We start from the raw sequence: 26,870 nt of genomic DNA on the forward strand, positions 1-26,870 counted from the left end.
GCCGCCCGCGGCACAAAATGGCGGCGGCCCCGCGCCCGGCACAGCCGCGACGCCATGAAGCCGCGGGGCGGGGCCGCGGGCGCGCGGCCAATGGGCACCGCCGCGCGGCCCGCAGGCCACCAATGGCGGGCGGCGGCGGCGGCGGCGCGCGCGCTGCAGCCAATGGGAGCGGCGGAGTCGGCGCTGCCGGGCCCCGCCCGCGGGGCGCGGGGCGGTGCCGTGCGGGCGGGCGGCGCCGAGCGGCCGTTTCCTGTCCTGGTGCATGGTGGTCGGACGGAGGAATTGTTGGAAAATTTCTCGGCGAGGTTCGTATATAAATGTGCTTTTACCCAGTGTGCCTTATGCTCCCTCCGCCATCTCCGGACGGGGCCGCCGCGCCGCGCCCGCCGCGCCCGCCGGCGGTGCTCGGGGAGGCGGGCAGGGGCAGCGGGGCGCGGGCGGCATCGACCCGAGCGGCAGAGCGGCGGCGATAAAGCCGCTCCGCTCCGCGGGGCCCGCCTGGCCCCTCCCCGCCCGCCGGGCCCGCGGGGGTCCCCCGGGCCGCCCCCCCGGGCCCGCTCGGCACTGCGTCACGGGCGGGGGGCGAGGGGGGCACGGGCCGGGGCGCTCCGGGCCCCGCGCCCGCCGTGCCTGAGTCGGGGGGGCTCATTTATTTTTACATTTTCCCCATTGTTTGGGGCTTTTTTTTTTCCCCCCCTCTGCTTTTTAAATATGTGTTCTTATTACTATTATTTTTTCAAACTTGATATTCCCATGCTGTCGGCCGCAGAGCGGCATTAAAGCGGTGGCGGCCGGACCCGCGCAGGCTCCGGAGGAAAATGCGCTGTGCCTGCCCCGAGCCGCGGGGCTGCAGCGCGGCCCTGGCCGCGCTCTCACGGGAAAAGGTCCTGGCACCTCCCGGCCTTCTGAAATCCAGCTGTTTTACTGCATCTCGCTCACCTCGCCAAAATGCAAAAGCATTTTAACCCTTTTTTTGGGTTGGTTTTTTTTTGGTTTTTTTTTTTTTGTTTGTTTGTTTGTTTTGTTTTTTTGTTTTTTTACAATTGTTCTTGTCGTTCCCTTCATCTGTTTTCCTCTAGAACTTCTAATAGAACGGGATAACGAGAAGCTGCTCCTCTAGAAAAATGGCCTGCAATAATGCAAAGATTTTAATTTTGTTTCCTGATAAGGCCTGATTTGTGTTGCTTTTTCATCCGGAAAAAAATGATGTGACTTCCGTGCAAGTTTAAATTTTCTGTTAAAACAAGGCTGCGGTTGCACTTAAGTTTAAAATTTTGGTAAGGGATTATTTTGAACGATCAAAGAATTGCATCTGCCATCATATGCAGAGTGATACCAGTATTTGTAAGGAATGTTATTTCTGGTCCAGTGACACAGGAACTGCAACTTACAGTCTTTCAAAGCAAGCATTTCCTCTTGTTTTATCGAGATTCTGCATCAAATGTTGTCTGTCAGCTGTTTTTGCAGACTATACACCAGATATTTCTGTTGTAGCTTCTAGGTGATGGTACCTGAAAAATGAAATTAGGTTATCCTCAGCTAGCAGCTTTTTAACATAGACATAACATATTGTTAGCTTTGTGCTAACATTAATAGCACAAATAGCTAATATACTACGTCGAATGGCAGAGTACGGTGTAGCCGTGTTTTCATGGCTTGTTTCTTTGTATTTCTGCATTAATGCCTTGAGCTTTCAAGGTGTGTTTGTGTCAAACGCGATTTGTCTGTATCACTGCAGAAAAGGAACCTCAGGAATATGTGGTCAAATAATAGATGATTGCTTTGGTAATGGATTGCGGCTTAAATGAGATGTAAAAATAAACTTTATGAAAGAGTTTTGAGAAGTGTATTTCAAATTGATTTAATAATTTACCTAAACTATTGTCATAATTAATATTTCATTTCTACTACTCTATCTGAGGAAGAGTAATTTTGCTTTATATTAAAGGCTAAAATAAAGCAAATACTTTAGAAAGTATAAAAGGTACTTTAGGTAGAAGGTCACACTGACTTAACTCTCTTCATTCTTGTGTAGCTTTTGGTGCATTTCTCAGAGGAGGGAGGCACAGCAATAGTCAAGTGATGAGTAGTCCCTGGTAATGGGTGCCAAAATTAGGCTGTAAATTAGTTTTTTTCTTTAGAATATCTCCAGTTGTGTGTTGCTTCAGCTCAGTGGGCATTTTGCTGTCCTGTACTGTCCAGGAGAAGGGAATTGTCAGGAGTTAGAGCGGTAGATAGGTCCAAGTGCTGGCTGCTGCTTCTGTGACTGCTCCCCTGCAGCTCTGTGGGATGGGCACAGGGATTAGGATCAGGATTCCTCGGTTTTAGTTTGGTCGGGGTGGCTTCATTTACACTGCGGGATGCTGGTCTTCCCTTGCTGTTGCATGTGAGTCTTCACCTTAAGAGTTTTGGGTTAACACATACTCAGCATAGGTGGAGTCTTTGAGAAGCACTATTACATTTTGAGGAGTCTTTAGCTGGCACCTGTGAAACTGTGAATTGCTTTCCAAAGGGCTTGGCTGAATTTGGATGAGTTTCCACACACAGAGGTAATCAGGGCAATTCTTCCAGTTTCAGGCCTTACAATGGCCAGAATGCAAATATTCATGAGGAAGGTGGGACCCATCTTGGTGCTGCTGTACTTACTTTTCTCCTGTCTGTATTTTGACTTGTACTTGCTTCCTTGGCCATCCCCATGATTTGTACTTCCCGTGATAATCTTCTAGAACTCCTGCAGCCTCTGACATGTATGTACATAGCACAGCATCCCAAGCCGGCCATTCCTTTCCACTGACTTTTTTTTTCCTGTGTTGCTGCTACATCTCTTGCACATCTCTGCAGCTCACCAGCAGTGCTTTCTGCTCAGCAGTAGTAGGGGGCAGCTTTGTTTTTCATCTCCTCTGTGCAAGGAAATCAGTGCACCCGGTAAAGAGAGCATGAATTGGGTAGTCTGTTCCTGTGGCTTGTGTCACAAAAGATCCCAAAAGATGGGAGGGAGGTTTCTACTTAGCTTATGGATCCCTAAGATATACTGTGGTCCAAAGGGATGCATCCTCTTCTTGAATGCAGGAGTTCAGCTCTGAAGTGCAAGTTCTGTAACTTTTGTGCATAGGTCTTGTTCTGAGCGTGGAGTGAGGAGTCTGAGGAAGGTATCTCTCCATGGACACCATTTCTAGGGAGGAGGGGAAGGAAGCCTTGTGACCCATCTTGGCACAGTGGGGTTTATGGCGTTTTGCCTGTACCTAAATGAAACTTGATCTGCCCTTAGTTGTATTTTCTTAAGGGAATATGATTTTGCTTCTCCCTCTGCACCAGGGATCATTGATCAGTTACTCAAAACCAAATTAGACTAAATTAGTAAATGCTTCCAGTGACTTAGTCTGTTAAAATTTTCTAGGTTACATGGCTCTTTTTCATTGTATATTGGTATTGTGCTTTGCTCCACCAATAACACTTGTTAAATAAATGAAATTTTTGGTTTAGAATGGAATTTACAGTTCCAGCAAGTTTTGCAATTTTCAAGGTTGACGTCAGACTTACATTTAAAACTACGTAATGCGTCTCTCAGTCTGTATTTCACTGACTGCAGAATGTTTCCCTCTGTATACACTTGAGCAGAAAGCTGTGTTACCTGCTTAATGCTCTTGGACTTAATTTCTGATGACAGACTTTTCTAGAATTGGAAGATGGGTCTATATTTGCAAGTTAGTTGGTTTGACTGTATTTTAAGTGTATTCATACATAATGCTGCACAGAGTTTTTTAGGATTTATTTATTTATAGATGTACTGTGTTTCAAGTTGTGTTTGTAATCTGGCTTTGGCAATCCAGCTGGCTGCCCCTTTAGTTCCTGAAATACAAGCCCGTGCTAAAGCACTGCCATTAACTGTCATGGCTAATGCTGATACATCTGTAAGGTAGTTATCAGATTGCTAATTAACTCCTAGCCACACAAAACAACCCACTCAAAATTCCTCTGTTGGCAGTCTCAGTGGGTTTGCAGGATTTGGAAGGGCATGGCCAGAATTCATTTGTTTTCGTGATGTAAATAAGACACTTTTGTGATTGCTTGACCGTTTAAAAGCTAGAAGGCTGTTTGATATGAAAGTAAAACAGCAATAGAAACAGCAGGTCTCAGTTTCTTTCAGATTTTTAGCCCTTAAGTATTCATTTAATCACCAGATGTTCCCAGTTATATTTAAAACACCGATATAACTGGAGGTTTTATGATTTAAGGGGTAAGTAGCCCCATGAAGTGCTTCAGAAATTAACTGTATGTATATATATTTTTTTGTGTAAATAGGCATCACTGCTCATTTCTAGGAGTAACGTAGGTACAGTTGTGACATGCATCACCTGGATGCCTTCTGGATACATATTTTAGCTATATATGCGCTTGATGGTAGAAACAAACCCAACAAAAGCTAGTAGTTTTAAGAACACACAGATTGATCTGTTAGGTGCTATGTTAGGTGTTACGTTTATCCCTTCATAGTTCCAGGGTGAAAATCCATTTGGAATGAAATGCTTTATCTCACTGACATGTGCTGTAAAATTATTTCAAGTTTGGGGTTTTTTCATCTTTGGTAATCATGTTGTAAGTTTTTTCAGAAAATCAGCTGACCTGCCATAGGTTCAGCTGTTTTTCTGAGTGTGCATATTATGAGTAGTTACCCTAACTTTTTTTGACTATTAAAACACAAGTAACTTATTACCAGTCAGTCTGCAATAAAGAAATGGGTTTGAGGTTTTTTAGAAAGGAAGGTTTGCCTGAGCATTGATAATACAAGTGTGGCCAGGAGAGAAGAAATGTATCCTAACTGAACGAGAAATGCGACCTGAGTTGAGAGAAACTTGCTGGGCTGTTTTGGTAGGTGAGTTCCACTGTTGCATTTGCAGTAGGTCTGCAGGCCATTCATTCCGTGCATTCCTAATGACACAGGGGCGTTTCAGTCATACTTGAATTGGTGTTTGGGACAGGTTATATGGCCCTTCCTCAAGCCAAACCTCTGCTGCTGTGTGTTACTGCTACTACTAACTGTGTCATTAGTGCATTGCTCATTGACCAGCTGCATTAATATGCTTTTTTGTACCTTATTAATATCAACATTTTGGAATCCTGTTGTCTGTACCCCTGCATGGATCTCAATTGCTTGTCAGGTTCCATGCAGGATTTCTGGAATTGGCTCTGTTGGAAGACTCCCAGATCTGTTTCAAACCTCTGGCTCAGGAAGCTGTGCTGCTGGAATAACGCACCCAGGGCAGCTGTGGTCATGGAATTGGGTGTTTGCTGTGAGGTGCTTGTCCCAGAGCTGCAGCATGAGTTTAATTAGCTTCTGTCAGCACTGCTGACAGCTCACGTGCTGATGGAACTACTCTGGCCTCCTTTCATTAACCAGTAATTTCTTCTCTAATATATTCCAGAAAGGTGTGAAGTTAGAAGTCATATTTGAGGGATCAAATGAGGAGTCAGCCTGAGTCTTCTACATGTGTAGGACTTGTTGGTGGGTGGCTTTCTGATCTGCCTGTGTTTAAATGCCATACCTTTGAAAATAATAGCAAACTTAGCATTCCTGCAGTGTGAAAATACATGCATATACATAATCTCATTAGTTAGAGTAAGGATTTGTAAATATTCTTTATTTGCACTGGTTAATCCAAATTTATATATATATCTATAAAATGCAAGCATTGACATCTGACAATACTTCTAACATTCACAATGGGATTTGCAATATAATCTGTATGGAAATGACTTTGGGGGGAAAAAGACTGCTGAAACATGAAGTAATCTTGTCAGGCTAAATATGGTTCCCACTGCTCACACTGAAGTCTGATGTGTGGTTAAGGCAGTGATAAATTTGGTCTTGCATTTATTTTTCAGTTCTGAAGAGATACCAAACTCTGTGGCAGCAAATTAGTCTTGAAGTGCATTATTACCAGGATATGGATGTATCTGTTGTGAAACAGAAATACTGTAAAAATGAGCCTTGAATTTGACTACGAACCTCTGCTTCAGAGTGCTTATGCAGTTGACAGTGCTCTCAGTCTTGGTCTGGTTTTTCTCCAGGGCCAGAATTAGAGCCTGTGCTTTATCATTCACAACACTTCTTCACCATGTAGAAAATTAGAAAATGATTGTGTAATTTGCTATTAAATTGCATACCTTAACCCTTTATCTGAGTCCAGCTTTTGTTACCAGATTATGTAGTAGATGTTTTTGTTCTGTATTTCAGCCTTGTTATTATTTTATACTGTGGATAATTAATGTGGTAGAAATTGCTGTTTAATTATGTTTTGCCTTTACAAGAGACTCGAGAAAATACAGTAAAAGAACTTGAGAGAGATTGTGTGAGAAAGCACGTAAGAAGTGCCCAACATGAAGTAGTTGTTACACTTATTTACTGAAAGTCAGTCTGACTGACAACAGCACAAACCCCAATTTTTCAGTGCAGTAAAGTCCTGGAAAAGGTAAGGGCTGTTGATGAAGAAGGAGATCCACGTCTACTGAAGTGTTTGATCAAAGCACCCACATGATCCAGATTTAATTTCTAACCCTGCTACAGGTTTCTGCAGTAATACTGGAAAAGATTATCGTGCAGCTATGTAGGGGAGCAGAAGATTGTAAAAGGTCTTAGTTCTCCTGTGTCGTGTTTCTGAGCTTACAGGTGACAAATGACTTTATGTAATTAGTGGGGGGGAAAAATGCTGGAAGTCCTCTTGGGTTGTCTGAAAAAACTTTGTGTGGAATAGTCAGTTTTCCAGAGGTTTTTTTGCACTGATACTCAGAAGGCTGTAACGCATATGAATTACCAATTGAATTGTATTTAACCAGATTGTTAATTGTAGGTATTAGCTTTGATTTTTCACACTTTTATTACTCAGACTAGTTTTGTGAAATTACTGGTATTTGCAATCATATCAGTTGTTAAGGACCCTAAGGTAGCCAGTATTTAATTCAGGAAAAACTTAATTATGTTACTGTGTGGACATACTTGAATTGATTTTGGGATCCACCTTTGTCAAACATGGGACTACAGTTTTCTAAAATTCCTTAATGAAAGTTTCACTATTGTGAGGCTATGTGTTATTTGCCATCTTACCCTTCTTGATTGATTCTTATTTGCCATTTTTATAAGTTTTATAAAATTACAATGGTTTTGTACATTATTTAGAAGTGTATTAAAAATAAAAGTGATGTTTCCTTTCAAATGAAATAAATGCATATTATTTCAAACTTCTCAGTGCTGTCTGCATGAGGGGAGTGAAGAATCAAAACATTGCTGAATGTCTGGAGTAGCTTTTTTCGTGTCATTCTTTCCCAGTTTTTTCTGCACATTCAAAGTTTGTATTTTATAACAGTAAGTTTTCTTCCATGACTGCTGTTACAAGCTTTATTCCATATTAATCATCTAAGCATCATCTTTGTCTCTCTTAATGAATTTCTGCTACTGTCACTGCAGGATTTTTCTCTTTTGTCCAGCAATACAGTGGTACAGTCGTTCTTTAAATGACAAATTCCTGCTCTTTTCCAGGCACACTGGGCTCTCCTCATGCTGTCCTCTCAGCTGCTGGGGTTCCCAAGTGCCCCAAGCCCCCTTTCCGCTCCACGGTAGCCATGCTCTCTGCCAGCTCTTCCCTTGCTTTTCAGCTGCTTCAATCTCATCTGCTGTTTCTTAGTTGCTTGATTCATCGTTTTTAGTGGAAATTCCTGTTTCCAGTTGCTAGATTGAGTTTATATAAAAACCTTTCTTCTAACATTGCATCTTTTCTCCAAAACAAGTGATAGCACCCAGAAGATCCTATTTGTTTGAGTGTTAGTAGGGGGAAAAGTACAGGAAGTGCTCTCTAGATAGGCAACTTGATGAAGTCTTCATGAAAAATCTTTTATTTTTAACCACCATCTCCCCCCTCACATGCCTTTGGTTTCCAAGTGTTGAGAACTTAATGTGTGCCTGAGGGTAGTTTTTTCTGTTCAGGTAATTTGCAGGGGGTGGTGGTTTGTTTTGGTGTTTTTAATAAAAGCTTGCACCTCCGTACCCTGCTGGTTGGCTGTTTAAGGTATCAGTGTTAGAGTGGGGGTGACTGCCTGTTGTCAGACACTCCTTTCAGTTCAGAGATTTTCAGTCGAATTTTTTTGCCTCAGGCTGATTTTTTGTGAGAAGTGTTTTAACCATCTCAAAGAATGGTAATATTTTCTCTGCATGGATACCATAGACATGTTTTGGTGACTAATCATTTTAGGAATGCAAGATACGTTACTGTCCTTGTGAAAGTCTTCTCAAATATCATCATTGACGTGCCTGAAAATTGACAGTTGCAACTTGCGTATGATCTGTGAAGATTTGCAAGAGTTCACAAAGTCAAGTCTCAAGTTTGCACTTCAGTGAGTACTTCCTGACTGAGCCTGTACTTGTCTTTTCTGTAAGACAGCTCTTGAGATTAAGCAGAATCCACATGTGTCAATCTTGTCGAGCTGCTGCGCAGGCCCCACCACAGCGTTTGTCTTTTTCTAAAAATGGATACTTTCAGCTGCTTTTAACTAATGAGCTGCAATATTTGAAGTGGGTAAATGAAATCTTTCTCTCCCAGATTTTTACTGACAGAACTCCTGGCAGACAGGAGATTTAAAAGAAAAAAGCTTAGTGATGCAGATGCCAAGGAATAAAAGAATTGAGGTGGATTAGGGAAAGAAGTTTGTGAAATTCAGTTTAGAAAAACAATGGAGACAAATTTGATGGAAGCTGAGGAGAAAGCAGAAGAGAGTGATTAAAGTGGAGGCAAGGGAAGAGATTTGAGTTTGATGAAAACCAACTGGTTTTGAAAAAGCAAAGCAAATTAAAAAATGTTAGGAGAGTAGATTTGGAGGATGGATGATCCACCAACAGCAAGGTGATGCTGTTGTGTATGTATGCATTATTGAAATGATTATCAGAGAGCAGCTGAAGTTGGAAGGACTTTCAGAAGTTATGTGGTTCAGCCCTGATCAAGGCAGGTCTCATTTGCCCAGATAGCCCTGGGCAATGTCAAGTTGTTTTGAACCTCTGCAAGGCTGGAAAGTCCATACCCTGTTTCTGCAATTTGTTCCTGTATTTGACTACTCTTACCAAGTAACACTGTAGCATCGTTATCTCTGATAGATTGACTCTTTTCTGTGCAACACAGGCCAGCTCTACATCTTTCCTACATCTCTCCAGCCCTGTCTGGCTAGTCAGTGTTCTCCACTGGGGAGAAAGAGGAGAGCCTGGAAGGGAGCAGCACATCCACTTCTGGCTGAGGGTTCTCCTCCCTGCACAGCAGAGTGACAGAGCAAAGCTGCTGTGTCCCTGAAGAGTGAGTGAAAGCTGGGGAGTGGTGTTTGGGAGCATCCCAGTGCTCCAGCCTCTTGTGGGGGATGTACTTCCAAGGTGGGCCTGAACACGAACTGTTGACACAGAGGCAGGAAGGGGATAGACAGTGGTGTGAGGGCGGCATGGACCAGCAGCAAGAGAAGACTTGGGGGCTTGTTGCAGAAGGAGTTGGTGTGGGCATGGAAGTATTTTAGATTATTCTGACAAGAAGGATGGGATTATATTTGGGAAGAGGCATGTCCTAGGAGTGTGGTACCATGATAGGACTGAAGAAGAAACTTGGTACTTCATGGGAAAGGGATGGAGCTGGGGATAAGGAACTTAGTGGAAGGACAGAGGATTGAGAAAAGGGTATATTGGAAGTGACCATTGAAAGGAGCTAGAATTGGGAGAAACACAGACTGCATTGCTGCTGAGTTCTTGTGTGAGACTGTATGATTGTCCAGATCCTCTGGAACGGAGGAAAGTCGTAGGCATTGTTCTGTGTGCAGCAGTTCCCTTTGGTTCTTTTACAGTGTGTGAGTTGATAGTCAGCCATGCTACAGTAACAAACACTGTGAAACAATTTAAACAAATACTATTACTCCTCACTCCTTTAATTTATCTGGCATTAGATTTCTTTTTCTTCCAAAGTAGCTACTCACCCTTTAAGAAATTAGTTCTGCTCAGACTGTCAGAACTCTGCAGCTGCCTGCATTGGCTGCATTCTCACTGCTGCCCAGAGGTGAGAGAAGAGCCATGAGTTCTGGAGGAAGGCAGATGATATTAAAGGTGCTAGGGATTCTTAAAAGATACTTTGTCTAAGAGAGGGAATATTCTCTTAAACAAGTAGACCGGAGCTGAAAGGCCTTTGAGGTGCAGAGTCTGCTGGAATTGTTTCACTCTATAGTTCTAGTCAACACCAGTGCTTGTGAAGCCTTTCTTCTCTGCTGTGTGCAGTGGTGTAGCTGTTTTGCAGCCTGCATCCATGAGGTGTCCTAAAAACTGAGTGCATGGAAAATGCTGGCAATAGAGACCTCTGTTAGCAGTTCAGAGGATAGCCAGCCTCTGGGTACCACTAGCATATAATACCAGAATTAGTTAATGTAACTTGCTACAAGCTGGCAGTGTCTCCGGAAAAGCAGCCCTTGCAAACTGGTTGGATGAAACTCCTTTTGCTGCTAGTTTGTTTTTTTTTAAACTGCAACAGTTTTCTGATCTTATTTGCTTCATAGTACATGGATACTGGGCTGCTTTGCTTCCGTGCCTGCTTAGGCTGACTCTGTAGCTACAGCATGTTGATTTTTGGTTTGTGAGCAAAGTGCTTCCTAAGGAATAGTTTTCTGCCTATTTTGAGATGGGGGGATGATAAATGAGTAGTAGGAAAAGAAGTTACTCTACCAAACTCACAATCATGGACATGACAGAGGAAGACATTGAGCTCAGGATCTTTTATATCCTCATACAATTCCTTGTCTCTTAGATTATAGTATCCAAAACACTTTCCTATTTTATTTTCTTCAGAAACATCTATATAAATGCAATTTAGTCTGGATAGCCTCTCTTTTTCTTGTGTGTCGCATCTCTTTTAGGGGCCTCATTTTCTGTAAAAGCTTATTTTCCTGAAAAGGATGTTGGGAAGAATTATCCATCTTTTCTTGGATGTTAAAAAAATCCCTCACACCCATTTTGAAGTACATTTTGGGTTCCATCTTAATTGTATCTTCTTTTTGATGCCAAAGTTGTTCAAGGTTCACATTCCTTATTGAAAGCCAGTATTTTAATCTCCTTAATGTTCCAGATAGAAATTATGGAGGATTTTCATCTTGGAAGCCACATTTCTTACACAATTATGCACTGATTATTAGTAATGTTTTTTTCTTGTATGATTTTCAGTATAACATGCGAAAAATCTTTAACCTTCCCAAAGGTACCTTTTCTTTCCCTTTCCTTTATATACTGACTGGAAACAAGAAACTTAGCCTGCACCTCTAGGAAATAGTCTGGCTCACTATATACTTGGATGTATTTGGAAACTACTGTTTGGGTGTAATTTTCAACTACTAAATTACGGTGGCAAACTTTTTAAATACTGTAGGCACACTGGAGTACCTACACGGTCTAATTTTGTGCTCCTATTCCTTAGTTTTGACAGAAGCACAATTTTCTCAGTGGTCTTTGAGACTGTTGATGAATTGCTTATTCGTGAGCAGATTTCTGGATTGTAGAGGTAAAAAGAGTTAAATGTATTTATAAAGGTAACCATAAGTAAATTAAACCCCCATGATTATTCTTCTCAGCCTTGAATTATAAACCAGCAGGGCACAGAACAACATTAGGATTAAAAGCTGTGATGTGATCTCCCATATTAAAACATGCCTGGGTAAAAATGTGAGTAGCCAGAGGGGTGGCTCTGTCTCGTTCTGTGAGATACAGCAGTCACTCCCTAATCACTGTCCTCTTGTCTAATTAACAAATTTTATAATAGGATACTTCATTATTTTAAAGGACAGATTGTTTTGGTTGGTTGGTTTTTTTTGTTTAAACAGAAACCTCTCTGGAAAATCTAGGAAAATAGTTGAATTGTTCAGTTAGACTTTCCCAGTGTGTCATTGTTTTTAAATCTCTTACTGGCACTGGAGAGATCTTTAATTTATACAGAGAAAGCCCTGCTGTTGTCATGGGTGACTATGGGTGAATTGTCAGCTTTATTTCAATTCTGGGGACAAGCAGGTATCATTACCTATACTGTCACTACCACCGTTATTCTTTGTACATTGGTTAAATAATTTATATGTAACTGAAATTTAAATGTGGTTGATGCACTTTAATTTAGTAACTGCTACCTGAAGTTGCTAACATCTGAGTTAATTGAGGTAGTAATACTTACCTATTTCAGATAACTTTATTCCTTTAAAATATTTTCCAGATAAGTCAATCATTCTTTGCATCTATTCTATGCAAAACATAACATAAAATATTTGTAGCAGCTGTATAAAAATCGCATTAAACTGGGATTACCTAGTTCTGGGTGTGTATTTCAATTTTCTGTTTTTTGAATACTTTCTTTCAAGGTAGACGATGTTATTAGCTCAGATAAATCGAGACTCTCAGGGAATGACGGAATTTTCTGGAGGAGGAATGGAGGCCCAGCACGTGACTCTGTGTCTAACAGAAGCTGTAGCTGTGCAAGGTGAACCTTCAGGTTAAAATACCTCTATGTTATTATGTCTTTTCTCTTTGAAACTCATATAAAACACTGAAATTCATGTCATGTATTCTGAATTAAAAGTCCAACAGAAAACAGTTAACTGAGATTGATTAAATTCACTGATTTAATTCTGGATGGAAATTATCTTTTAATTAAGATTATAGAAGTGTAAATGTGCCAAAAATATATGAAATATAAAATCTGACTTTATTCTCTGTATAGTCTTACCGTTTTATACTTTGTAAATTCAGTTTATATCTAAGTATGTATTAAACAAATTGAGTTTTAAAATAGATTAATGAATTGAAATTGGCTTAAACTTTGTTTCCTGAAAGCTTTGTTAGATTTTACATGATTACAAACCCTTTCCTAAATCTGCATTTTAATTTAAATAGTTTTGTGTGTATTAACAACAGGTAGTGTTGTACGAAACAAATTTATCAATACAAGTGTGTGTCATTATTTCACTGTTGGCTCTGATGATTTAATTCATAGTTCTCCTAAAACCTCAGCTTTGTAGTTATTTATTCAGTGACGTATTTTTTTTAGTTAAGGAAACTAACATTGTAGCTGTCATGTTTACAGAGCAAAATCTTGAACATATGACTCTAGTATGTGTCCCAGGCTCAAAAACCAGAAAGCAAGTAAGAGCTACTTGCTCTTACTATTTGTCAAACCAATATACTTTGAGGGGATGTAATAATTTATGGAGGTGTTTAGGTTGAGATTTCTAGGGTTTCATGCTGGTTATAGTGAAGGTGAACTTTTTTCCCTGCTAGATGGTGACAACTTGGAAAACATGGAAGGTGTAAGTTTGCAAGCAGTTACCCTGGCTGATGGCTCCACTGCTTACATACAGCACAACTCTAAAGGTGGGCAAAGGACTGCAAACTGATGGCTACTGAAGTGGTATTCCCCTTTCTAACCCTCTCTTTGCATTGTAAAGTCAGGCAAAATCTGTACAATATTTCTGAAGTTCCAATTCCATTTGGAAATTACAGTAATACTATAACATAAATATTTTTTTTTGCTACTAATAAGATGCAAAAATGAAATTCAGAACTTAAGTAAAATGAAAGTGATCTTTATGGTTCCAACCCAGATATCAATGTTCTGCCTAACAGATAGGACAGCAGACCTTTTCTGGTTTTTTAATCCCGTAATTTTAAAAGCTCTGTACAGTCACACTGTGCTTTCTATTTACCAAACATTATTTCTTGTTGATATTTCATTTATATGTTAATTAACAAAGTATCAACTGTGTGTTAAAACTCTGATGTGTTACACAATTAGAATTCTTTAAAATATTCTGTATATTTCAGATGGTAAACTGATGGATGGCCAAGTGATTCAATTAGAAGATGGTTCTGCTGCTTATGTTCAACATGTACCTATGACTAAAAGCAGTGAGTGCAATAATAAAGAAATGTGTCATAAAATAATGTATTACTGATAAGTATTGATATTAAGTAATTAACAGTCATGATAACAGCTTGATTTCTTATTTTAGTGGAAATAGTTATGAAGAGATCTTAGGTATTTTGTAATCCAATGTGTTTAGTATTTAATCTTTCCATCTGATGGATTCTTTGAACTCTTGCTGAAGTGCTGTAATTCTTCCTCCTGAGCAGGGGACAGCCTGCGTCTGGAAGATGGACAAGCGGTTCAGCTGGAAGATGGAACTACAGCATTTATTCATCACACCTCAAAAGGTAACTGTTTTGTCAAGTGGGATTTATTACATCAGTGTTCAGCAGAACTTCAGAAATGTAAAATAGGATATCTCTGAAAACTATCATCTTTCTTAGTGAGATTCCCAGTGTGGATTACTTCTTGCTTTAACTTTGTGAAATCTGAAAATTATTGAAATGAGACTGGTTCAGTTTCTTACTTGGGCCTCATGTAACAGTTTTAAGTGTAATCAAACCCAGTGCATTTCACTGGTTTTTTTAGCCCAGGATCCCATTAAAGTGAGTATATACCTTTAGGTAGTAGGGCAGAAAATGTGACAGCCGACAGTCAAGAATGCAATTGTATCCCAAATGATAACTTACATTTCTGCAGAAGATGATTACACTAGTCTTGGAAATAGTACCACTTCTCTAAAAAAAGTGATCAAGTATATGTTTTAAGTCTGTTTAAACTAGTGTGACAATTACATTTTACAACGACAATAGTAAGAGGAAAGAATGTAATATAGAATATTTTGTTAAAAGTCTTTTTATATTTTGTGTTTCTTTTGCATCTTTGCATGATTCTCTTCTTAAAATGTGAGATTTATGAATTCTAAAATCTGAAATAAGGGTATCAGTAGATCTCTTATATTATTTTCATTTTATTATGAGTGGATTTGAAATGGAAAGCATATTTGTGTTCCTGATTTCCTTTGTCTATAAAGCTAGATCCATATAAATTTTTTTGTACTTTTATAAGTGTAGAAATAGAAGTATGGGAGGTGTTGTCTTGAAAACAAATTCCTGTGTTATTCATAGTATTATTTTAAGTGGTTATATTTCTCATGTATTTCATATGTATGTATGACTTCAGGAGACACTTCCTGGAGAGCAGTAGTTTCTCGTGTAGCACACTGCTGCTCCTTTCAGAATCCTAACACTTTGCAATATCATTCCTCAGACAGTTATGACCAGAGTGCACTGCAAGCTGTGCAGCTGGAGGATGGAACCACTGCCTACATCCACCACACGGTGCAGATGCCCCAGTCAGACACCATTTTAGCCATCCAGGCTGATGGCACAGTGGCAGGTCTGCACACAGGAGATGCTGCCATCGACCCAGACACCATCAGTGCTTTGGAGCAATATGCAGCCAAGGTACTCTGCAAGGCATTTTCTCTGTCCATCATGTTTTACTCTACAGCACAACATAGCTGGCAGCACAAGCCAATTGTCATCTAAGAAATAAAATTACAACTGAGAGACTCTCAGGCTCCTAGAAGAGAGAACACCAAATTGTCATGACAGTGCTTCACTGCCATGAGCAGCTCTGGTGTATAAAGAGGAGAAAAGATTGAACACTGAACTGGAGTCAGATTTAGAAAGGAATCTAGACAGCTAAATAATAATCTTCTCTATACTACAGCATTGCAAAGGAGTCTCTTGAAAGGACACTGTTTGGAAAGAAGGACAAAGTTAAATTATTCTTGTTCAGGCACTATTGCTGGATTAATTTTTTTCCTGAATGGGAAGAGTATGGCCTGGTGTACTGAGCAAGGACAACACATAGGATGAAGTGTAGAAAAGACAAATAATTACTGAGTTCAGAAAAAACCTTCTTTGGTCCATATTTTCAATAGTAAAAATGCAGTCTGATGCACAAAATTCATGTTGTTTGCTTTACTGGACTTCTGTAAGGCATGATGCAAGTATGGTAATGGGTGATGCAACTTCCATGACTCCATAGTTAAGCAGTGTCCCACTTGCTGGATAATTGCCATCAGTGCTCGTAATGCTCTTGAAAAAGAGCAGAATAAATTTTAAAGTCTGTCCTCTTCATATCAATGAGAGTTGTCAAAATTTGGGAGAAGGCCAGTTAGGATAATTAAATAGCTTATTCACTATTCTTTTCATTATGCTTCTGTCTGTTGGAATTCAGATATTTTAAGGCAACCAGTCAAATTGTGTTGTGATGCTATGGATTAGCATTTCATAAATAAAAAGTAATTCAGCATTAGTTGAGCTGTAATCACAAGATTTCACACATTCCACAGATCCTTTTTCATTTAGATTAAATCAGCCATAACTTTGCCCTTCTTAACCAGCAGCTATATTAATCATAATTTCTGAGAAGTTTCTGTTTTGAGAAGGTGAAGAAGAAACAGAAGAAATGCAAATAGATTTGCATTTTCATCCTATTTAACTCAATATGTGTTTTTTAATTCTGTAATGTGAATTTGTTTTCTGTAGTGCTCTTGTGTGTTTGTTTAGGAAAAATTCTATTTTCCTTAAGCTTTCATCTCAGAACCTTATTCTGAATGGTACTGCTGGAACCTTTAGGGAAAGTCAGTGGAAGTGAGTTTCCAAGTGCTACACCTGATTTATGTACAAAACTAAATAATAGCTTAGTGGTCAGAACCCTGGATCTCTCTTAAAAGGAGAAGTGGGTTTGTGATTCTTCTCCATGTCCCTGCACGCTTCACAGTGAGGCAAGGTGTACTCTTCATAGCAGCTGATGTTACAGACACTTTGAAAAAGGTACTGAAGAAATTAAATACACCTGGTAAGTATATGATAGGATTTTATAAAATTATAAGTAGCCCAAAGAAGAGTAGTGACTTGTCATTGGCTGCACCAGTTTCAGAACTCGTAAGCATCAGGTGAAACTCTCAGGTGATGGGCTCAAGAAGAACAAAGAAGGCTTTTTCAAACAGCTCAAAGTTAAGCACTGCTTGTAGGATATTGTGGATACTAATATGTCCTTGGATTCAAGGAGTAATTAGATAAATTCATGGAAGAAAAATGTGTCCATGGCTGTTAGGTAGAAACATGTGACTTCTGGTTCAGGAAGTTCATAAACCACAAATTGCTTGGAGGTTGGCAGAATATTATGGGGAATGCATCACTACATGCTTGGCCTGTTTGTTTAGTGTTCTCCAGCATCTGCTACTGGCTGCTGTTGGAATGAAATGGTAGTATGGTCTTTAGTTTGACTCAATGTAGGTGTTCTTGTGTTTTTATTTGAAGGCAGACTAAATCTTTCTTTAGCATAAAAGAGAGTATTTTAGGAGGAGCTCAAAGATCTGCCCTGGAATCCTTCCAGAATTCTTACAATACTGCAAAAGAGAAGTTTAAATAGTTGGGTGTCTTTTTTTGTTTGGTTTTTTTTAGGTTATCTTTTTGAAACTTAAAGGGTGAAGAAAAAAAAAAAGATGCATTTGGAAAGTGGTGGCTCTTCTTTGTTTCCCTGTCCTATGGAACAGGCAGGAACAGACAGATCAGTGGGGTGCCCAAGATCAGTGTAGAATATAAGGGAGTTCATACAAAGAGATCCAAGCAGACTACTCAGAAGCTCATGGAAGTGGTGGAACACGTACATTTTTCATTGTCCCTCACTTCTCCTTCAGGCATAGAACCACCTTCCCACAGCATGCAAAGTACATGCAGACTTAACTAGAGTCCTCTAATTTTGGGCTGAGTCAATGCCACCAAAGCAACCAAGGGAAAATGGTCATTGCTCCCAGTGAAGTCAGAAGATGGGTGATGGAATTGTGAAGAGGTTACAGCATGTACTTTCCTTCCATAAGCTGTTTTCTTGTGCCATCACAGCTGCTGGCAAAGTACAGTAACTGGGATTTGTGCATGTCTCAACATATGCACATACATTCTGTTTGGATCATTTGTTTCTAATAGTTGATCAAGTTCTAATTTCATGTCAGGAGTTCTTTTCTCGACCAACAACAGGAAGTTCAGGATGAAGTAATTCAAGTCTCCTTTCTGTGCAGGTTCTCTCCTCTCCCTTTAAAAATTCTGAGGGAGAAGGGCCCAAAATGGCTATTGTTTTCCTTTGAAAAAACACCCCAAAATTACCTGCTTTCTGACTCTTTTCAATCTTTTTGTAATGTACATTTGCCTCTGCTTGGGAACTTTCCTCATTACTGTTCTAACTCATAGTTCCCAAAAGTATATTGCTCATAATTGTCTGATTTAGAGAAAAGTCTGAAAACTCTTGTGGGATGAGTCTCCAAGCAAACCGCTGGGGGCTGATGCTTTGGGCAAGATACTTTACACAAGCACCAATGTTCTCAGGAGCCTGCTGTGGCCTCCTGCCAAACTGTTTTAGAGAGGAAGAGAATCACTTAGACTAGGCTTAGGTGCATCAGTCTCAGCCTTGAATATAATGGATGCAGAGAGTATTGTGAATGCCTGTGCTTAATACAGAGACAATTAAGGAATGGGAAACTATGCAAAGTATACTTTCATTTTTTATACAGTGACCACTAACATCCTGTTCTTTGCTTCATGCGAGAGAGTTTGGGGTGGTTTTTTTGAACAGGGTAATTACATTTTTATTTAAATAAAATTTTCACATTAACATCTAACAGTCTTTCAAATATTTTTTTATGAGCTCCTTGGAAACAGCAATGCCTTCCTCCTCCTGGAGACTGTTCTTAAAAACAAACCTATGTAGTAATACCCAAGTCCTTGCTTAGTTGTAATTTGACTAGTTCAAATTGACATGTAACACATTGTCTTAGGTATTTTGATTCGAAAAGCAGTTGTGCTGTTTGAAACAAGTACATTCTGCTTAACAAGGAATGAGAGAGATATCTTTATTATGAAAGATGTAAATGTTTGGGGGTTTTTTTGTCAGAACTCAATATTGTTAAATTCATTGATTTATTGTAATACTTTTGTCAGTCTATTAATTTAACATATTTAGTTCTTGCAGTCTTTCCTACCCTGTTATAAAACAACTTTGCTATGCTCACTTTGCCTGTTCTGTAATGCAAGTGCTACAAGTGGTGATTTTTATGTAAGCTCATGTACTAGAGGATAACCATGTTCCAAGAGGGCGCTAGAGAGCTATAAAATAACAAACCCCCAGAACTGTCTGTAACCTCTGTTTCTCAGATGAATAAAAATAACCTGTAAATGTTTTTCCCATTTCAACTTTGTTTTTCAGGTGTCTATTGATGGAAATGACAGTGTTAGTAGCACAGGAATGATAGGTGAAAATGAACAAGATAAAAAAATGCAGGTATGTGCCAAATACAAAATAATTAAATATATTTATTTCTTTTGTCTTTTCTGCCCAGCAAGGTGCATGATAGGGAGCCCCGTAGCCATGAACTAGGGTCTGCTTCTACCCTTCAGAAGTTATAGATTTCAAACTATACAGGTAGATTATATTATCTCACTCTGTGCAAGATCCTGTCACAAGATTTTTGAAAGATCTTCTAATACTTACTGTTTTCTATGGGGCGTTTCCTGTTAAAAGGTAATTTAAAATTACGTTGGCTTTCTAAGATTTTTCAAGCTGACCTGAGTATTTCATCAGTAAGAGTGTAAGTATTCCAGAAGTTCTTTTCCAGAGAAGAAACTGATTTTTGACAGTACTTAGAAAGGATGCTGTCTCAATTAATAAATTTCTTCTAGGAGAGACCATTCCAGGCATATGTCTGGAACTGTTCTCCTTTTGATGACTTATTTTGATTCCACTTGCCCTTTTAGGCTCCCTGACTTTCATAGCAGGTTTTATTAGGAATCGGTAGATAAGTGTTGCTCCTAGAGAATGCTTAAAGAACAGAAAAATACTTCCATTTCTTTTTCAGGATCCATGTTGTTAGTATATAGTAGTGTAAAAATCTTTCCATGGGGAAAGATTAATGTAAAAGTTCAAAGGGTAATGGAAAATACAGGTGCAACTTACTAAGTCTCAAGCTTTCTTTCCTGGGATCCATAAAATTATGTAAGGAGAATGGTATTTGACACTATAAGGTATTTTATTAAAGGTAAAGACAAAGAAAAACATATTCTGCACTTCAAATACACGACAAAATTAATACTAAAACCTCCATATCCTCACACGTTCAGATGACAAAATCAAAAATGGAAAAGTCATCGCACTGAGAATCGGGCTTCTCTGGGCAAACCTTTTCTCCTTTTTCCTTAATTTAAGAAATAATGAAGTAGACAAAGAGGAAGAATATCTTCCAAGATCAAAATACATTAGCTGTGAAAGGAGTAATTATAGACTCACCTATGACAGCTCAAATTTTCTATTCTTAATCTTTAACAAGTTAGGTCCCACAATATTTAAAGCTGCAGACTCTTCACTTTTGCCTATGTGGCATGACTGTGGAAGGAGAGAATAGCTAATACATTCATTATTTACTGTATTGGACTATATTTCAGAAAATGAAATTAAGAAATTCAGAGGATTTGCACACTTGTAGGTTAGAATAGGAAAACTCCAATGAACGGCAAAGTTGAAGAAAGAGTAAGATAAAAATCTTTGTTGGTTTTACCTGAAGTAAGAGCCTATTAAGCAAAATTACCTGTTACCAGTATCCACCTAAATATTGATTTTGGCCTCAGCCCCAAAGGCAAACTGAATGTGGAGGTGATTTTATCTTATACATATATGGCAACATATGTGCCATATGGAAATGCGCCAATCTTACGAGCATTTTATGTTCCAAACAAAACAAGATCTGATATTTCAAAAAGGTAGTGAGGCTTAGTCTCAAATTCTGACCCTTGTAAGGTGACTACAGTTGGCCTTCAGTTGAAGGGGCCCAAAGCTATCAATTATGTATGAAAATATAAATTATTCTTATATCTTGATTTAAATAGATACCTGCTTGTAACTCATTCTGTATTAATAGATAATATATAAATCTCATATTTAGATGTAGAATTAAATAGGTTTATATTTATAACCTTTTTAAGTACACAGGTAACAGAACAGATGTCACACTGCTAAGCAGCCACTCAGACTTGCATGTGGTTAGTTAGGTGTTTCAGCAAAGAAAAAAAGCATAAAACCTCTTTGTGATTTCTGCATAGGAAAACAAAAGACTCTGTGTGCCCAAATGGATATCTCGCTATTTCCTTTCAAACCTGTCATACCCATCTGTTCATAATAACACTTTGGTTATATGATTCTGCTTTTATGTGTGCAATAGAAAAATCTGATCCAAGATCTTTGTTTTTCTCCCGTGTTACCTCTCTGGACTCGGGATGCGTTTGTGATCTTTTAAAAATAGGGGGGTTTAATCCTATTTATTTATTCTATTTAAAAGTATTTGAAGTGCACTGTTCCTCACAGTTTCACATTATTATAAAGGTGCTTTATTCCCCCCCCACCCCCCCTTTTTGTATCCATCTTAATATTGGTAAGATTGTTGCTGGTTATTTCCTTGCAGGTATCAGCACATTACAGACCTGTTTTCATTTTCTTTTAAACTTTGGCATACTTGAGCTTTATAGCAGAACTTAGCAAGTATATACATATTGTTACATGCTGGAACAACAAAGAAATAGTAGTAGGTTTACTGATAGAAAAAAAAAATTAGTGCTTCAATGCAGGTCTCAACCAAGCGTATTCTTCATGATCCTTAATGTATTGAAGTGACTCCTGTGATTCATGCTGTCGTAGGCTAAACAATAGGATCAGTAATGGGTTTCTTGATCCAGGAGGTTGTTTTCCTCTGCGGTTCCAGAGAAGATTTTCTGAAGTGATGGAGTTGAATGTTTCAGCTGATTAAGAATTTCGTATTGAACTTTGCTCCTTTAGTCGTAAGAACAGCGTGAAGGTAATAGGTTATCCTATCCTCTCTGAAGAATCTGTAGGAAAAGTATTCCCCATCAAATTTCTGATCTATCTGAATAAGGAAATAAAGGTCTGTGTGCTGTTGCAAGGCCACAGTCTCATTGGTTATGAGGCAGATGTGGTGGGAGAGCTCAGATACTGTGGTGATGGATCCAGGCTCTTTAAACGGGCCAGGTGGGGAGGGAGAGGAGCAGGAGCTGCCCTTCCTGTGGAAACAGCAGGACTGTATAGGGCTTTGGGATGGGAGATGGCTCACACCAGCATGGGTGCTGTGGTGGTGGCTATCTGCCACAGGGTGCATAGTCGGGAGGAAGATGAGGCCTTCTTCAGACAACTTGGAGAAGCCTCATGTTCACAGGCCCACATCCTCATGGGGAATTTTAATATCCTTGGTATCTGCCAGAAGGGCATCACAACAGGGCACGTGAGGAGCATTCAGGAGTTCAGGGTGGCAACTGGCAATCTAGAGCAGCTGGCACGGTGAGACGCTTTGCAGGGCCTCAGTTGCCAAGAAGTATTAGTTGAGAATGTGAACACTGGGAGCAGACTTCAGGAGTCTCCATCCTTAGAGATATTCAGAACCCATTTGGATATGGCTGTGACAGTTTGGGATAAAATTGGATCCGTAAGAAAAAGGGAGGTGGTTTAAAAGGACAGACCTTTTAAAAGAGTATTGATTGCTTTGCATGCAATTGTATCAAAGTGCTTATGTTTGGGCTTCTGCCTCTGTGTTCGGTCTGTATGAATGTCTCTTGTACGTCAAGGTATGAAGGAGCCTTTACAAGGGGTTTCAGCTGCCTCCTGAAGCTGTGCTGTATATTTTCCTGTTGTCATGCCAGAAGGAGAGTAGAACCTAGCTCATGTTGCTCCAATTAGCTTGATGAAAATACACGCATGGCAGATCAAGTACAAAATGCTTTCCTTCATTTTCATAAAGTGCTCATTCTAAGGACATTTAATTATTGTTTGGCCTTTCCATTAACTTATCTTTGAAGGTGGTCTGATTTATGACTAATCTCCCTTAGGAACAGATATAGCACCTCAGATGTAATCTAAGACTTGTCTACTAATTTGGTCATTTTACCACTGTGCTTTTGAATTATTTGCCTTTGCTATTTGGCTAATTAATGCAAGCTTTTAAATTTGCTAGGTACAAGTAAATATGTTTTACAGTTTCCATCATGAGAATTTGATTTTCAGTTCTTTAGTTTATTTATTGAGGACTCAGAAATATATGGCATAGCAAAGACAAACAAAAGAAACCTGTCAGAGTCAGCTCTGGCTTGATAGCAAAATAAAGCTCTAAATATCAAGCTCTTAGCTGATAGCAAAATAAACTTCTCTGATTCATTTTGGTTGTTGGTTTTTTTTCAGTGTGTGGTTTGGTTGGGGTTTTTAAATTTTTTTTTTCTCTTTCACTTAAGATTGTCTTGCAAGGAAATGGAACAAGAGTGACTGCAAAATCTCAACAGACTGGAGAGAAAGCCTTTCGCTGTGATTATGATGGCTGTGGAAAACTGTACACAACAGCTCACCATCTTAAGGTGATGAGATGTAAAATGTGCATTTCTACTTTGTAGATAGGATTCTTTTGGAAAGATGATGTGGTTAAAAGTAATAAAAATTGAGAGAGCCAGTTGCAATGGGGCTGTTCTGCCAAATGTTTATTGGATTGATTTTACAGTGATTGGTGGTGCTCAGCTGAGTTTTCTTAGTGTTCTGGTTAGATGCAGGTGTGGGATCACATTAAGCTGCTATATTGGCAGCATGTTGAGCTTGCTTCCACCAGCAGTGTCACAGAAATTCTGGAATCCAGCATTCGCTTTACGAACTTTACATGTATGCATGATGTGCAAAAATTCCAGTTTTTGAAATATTTCACTATCATAGTACAAAGCGAGACTCTTCAAAACTAATATTCAAAGTGAAAAGCTGGAGCATCTTTTCTTCACAGATGTCAGCTTCTTAATTCTCTTCCTTTTTTTAAATTAAGTAAAGGAATTACTGAAATGGTAAATGGTGTAGGGATGCTCACATTCCAGCTGAGGCTGAGACAATCCCTTGCTGATGAGGTAACCTCCTCCCCGTGCTGCTTTGTCTCTGACTAAGTACAGGAGTCAGTGAGGGGTTGGCTTTATGAGTCACTTGCTAAAATGATGTCCTTGCTGTAGAGGTTTCATGCAATATAAAAGCATCATTGGAAGCATTCAGTGGAGTCAGAAATCAGAGAGTGGGCTCTGAGGCATATTTACCTACTGTCTTTAATGTAGTGCATGATGGCAAATCTGCGTGTATTTACAGAAGTGTTTTGTGCAAAACGGACTGCCAGATCAGGTTAGACCTTGGAAAGAGACATCTTTAGTTTTAGGGAAACATTGTTGCCATATTTCATTATTCATCACTGATATAAACAGACACTTGAATACGAATCTTAGTCAGATAAATAAAATATGTTGACTTTAAGAATGAACTGTTTCTGTGCTGAAGTAACCAGATACAACATCTCATTAAGTCACTGTATTGGATGTCACCAGGTACATGAAAGGTCTCACACAGGAGACAGACCATATCAGTGTGAACATCCTGGATGTGGCAAAGCCTTTGCAACAGGTAATTTTTTGCAGACTAGCTCCTCCTGCTTGTTGGTGTTTGTGTGTGAATAAAGTAAGTTTTTAGTATTGCCTTTTTTAACTGCTAAGTAGGTTGGGAGAACTGGGAAAAGAAAGTAATCTCTTCAGCTAGTGTAGCATGTAGAAAGGACAGAGGATTTAACTCTTACTGAAGGGGGAACAAGGTGAAACACTCAACACTTATCTTACTCTTCACCTGTCATCTACAGTCAAACAATGTTAAAAAATAGGCCTTTCTTACCGTTAAACTAATAGTGAAAGTTAAATGAGGTGATAACAGCAGGCTGAACTTGTAGGCTAGAGGCAGATTCCTGATCTTCTGGTCTAAATTTGAAAGGAACTTTGATAGAAGAGGCTGGTTTAAGTGTTCTTTATTGAATTTGTATCAGAGTGACTTCTGTCATGAAGTGAACTCTCCATTTGTACAGATTACTCTGCTCATAATTATGCTCTCCCTGATGTTGAATTTGATTGTGTAAAATGCAATTATGAGGAATGAAACATGGAATAAGTGGAAGAGCAAAACTTGTTTCAAATCTTATTCTTTCACTTTGAATGTAAATTAGTATAATGCTTAGAAAAGTTGGGCTCTGTTTTTTTAGATAAGGTATTTTTAAAATAACTTCATCTGATCTAATACATTTAATACAATTGCTTTGAAGAGAAATGAGCAAAAGAAATGCTGATGCAAAAGTCAAAAGGGAAACAACCACACTTTTAAAGGGCTGCACCTGAGTTTGTAAAGGGATCTCAAAACTATGTAATGAAATAGTCTCTTCCTTTGCAACAAACTGGTGTATGGCTTTAAACAGCTGTTTGTTTATAAATACTATATTTTTGGTCAGAGCTATTGTATCACTGTAGTTCAACAGTCTTTGCCTTGGACAAAGTTCACTTTCAAGTACTGAATACTCTTTGATTTAAATGTTAAGAACTCTCCTGGGCTGGATCATGAAACTGAGTTTAGATGTAAAAGTGAATTAGTGCTCAGCTTGGTTCACGTGCTTCATGCTTATAAAAGCATCAAGAATAGGAATTTCAGCTGTTTTGGGGAGAACACTCTGAAATTAAAGCAGATGCTATTTTCTTACAGACTTTTTGTAGAAATGTGTACATCACTTGTGGGTACAAGTGAAATTCAGGTTCATTTTCTAAAACTGCAGTTTCAGGCTTCTTTAGTCATAATCCTTTCAGAGAGGTGCTGAAAGGAAAATCTTGGTTAAATGCTCATTGCAAAATAATTTTCTAAAACGACAGTTTCAGGCTTCTTTAGTCATTATCCTTTCAGAGAGGTGCTGAAAGGAACATCTTGGTTAAATGTTCATTGCAAAATAATTTATAGAGGGCCTGATCCAATGTTCACTTCAGACTGGTGGAGTTTTTGATGATGATGAGTTCCTAAAAGTGATCTTAAAGAGAGTAAGTGTCTGTGACTGCTCATCTGATTTTACTGCTGACTTCATTAGTGGTATTGCTTTTCCTATGAGCAAATAATTAAATGTCATTTTGATGACAGTAGTGGGAAGAAATAAAAACTAGGTGGAATGCACAGCATATGGCTTCCTCAGAAGGCAGAATAAATATTTGTCCAAATTGTAATAATTGCAGTTTATCCTTCTGAAGGGAAGGAGAAGCATTATGGAAGTGTATTTTTTTCAAAAATAAAGAATGAAAGAATTTCCAAACTGTTATCCAAAGTTCTGCTGCTCTGTAGGGTAGAAAGAAGAGCTTGTGAAGAATGAAAGAGTAAATTTTACTCATCAACATTCCTGATTGGAATGGCAAACACAGCTTTTGCTGGTGATGGTTTATGAGTATCCTTACTTTGTGCTTATGCTGTGGTAACATCCTTTCTGATCTCCAGGGTATGGGTTAAAAAGTCACGTGCGAACACACACTGGTGAAAAGCCTTATCGGTGCACAGAAGAGAACTGCACCAAATCCTTCAAGACTTCAGGAGACCTGCAGAAACACATTCGGACCCACACAGGTACTAGCAGCACGCATTACTATTTGCTAATTCACTTAGGTGGATTTTTAGTTTTTTCTCTTTCCTCATTCTCTGACTTTATACTTAAAAAATCAGCCTGTGTATATTCTCTTTCTGAAGCCCAGTGAGCTCAGCAGCATTTCAGCATGGTAAGCATTTACTGCAAATCCAGCATGCTTTTCTTGGAAAAAGTGCTTAAGCATTCACACTGCTATTGCAAATGCACTAACTTTTAGCAGTGCCTTACTGACATTGTCACTGAGTCGCTCACTGCCTTTTACAGTTTCATCTGCAGCCGTAACAGAACAAGGAACTTTTCCTCAATCACCTCTGTCTTGCCTTTCAGAAATGGCTTCAGTGTTCCTCAGTTTTGGTGCTTTAATATAACTTGCATGCCAGCTTCATGAAGGTTTACTTTCT

At 39.1% G+C, this 26,870-nt stretch overlaps 1 protein-coding gene across 5 annotated transcripts in view; it reads left to right on the plus strand.

Annotated features, from left to right (window-relative positions):
* The first annotated feature begins 212 nt into the window (after nucleotides 1–212).
* Nucleotides 213–26,870, plus strand: part of ZNF143 (zinc finger protein 143) — a 38,316-nt gene continuing 11,658 nt past the window's right edge. For 2 of the 5 annotated variants that reach the window (XM_032111404.1, XM_032111401.1), the window contains exons 1-10: nucleotides 213–305; nucleotides 12,403–12,533; nucleotides 13,319–13,411; nucleotides 13,862–13,945; nucleotides 14,171–14,251; nucleotides 15,174–15,370; nucleotides 19,179–19,253; nucleotides 23,255–23,374; nucleotides 24,365–24,440; nucleotides 26,325–26,450. In XM_032111404.1, coding sequence (XP_031967295.1) covers nucleotides 12,410–12,533; nucleotides 13,319–13,411; nucleotides 13,862–13,945; nucleotides 14,171–14,251; nucleotides 15,174–15,370; nucleotides 19,179–19,253; nucleotides 23,255–23,374; nucleotides 24,365–24,440; nucleotides 26,325–26,450 — 976 coding nt within the window. In that variant the 5' untranslated portion in view covers nucleotides 213–305; nucleotides 12,403–12,409. Of the gene's footprint in view, nucleotides 306–683; nucleotides 1,278–11,474; nucleotides 11,559–12,402; nucleotides 12,534–13,318; nucleotides 13,412–13,861; nucleotides 13,946–14,170; nucleotides 14,252–15,173; nucleotides 15,371–19,178; nucleotides 19,254–23,254; nucleotides 23,375–24,364; nucleotides 24,441–26,324; nucleotides 26,451–26,870 lie in introns of those variants that run through there. The other 3 variants (XM_032111402.1, XM_032111405.1, XM_032111403.1) reach the window with 3 other exon arrangements.

This window comes from Corvus moneduloides, chromosome 6, assembly GCF_009650955.1.
Source record: "Corvus moneduloides isolate bCorMon1 chromosome 6, bCorMon1.pri, whole genome shotgun sequence".
NCBI classification, from domain to species: Eukaryota; Metazoa; Chordata; class Aves; order Passeriformes; family Corvidae; genus Corvus; species Corvus moneduloides.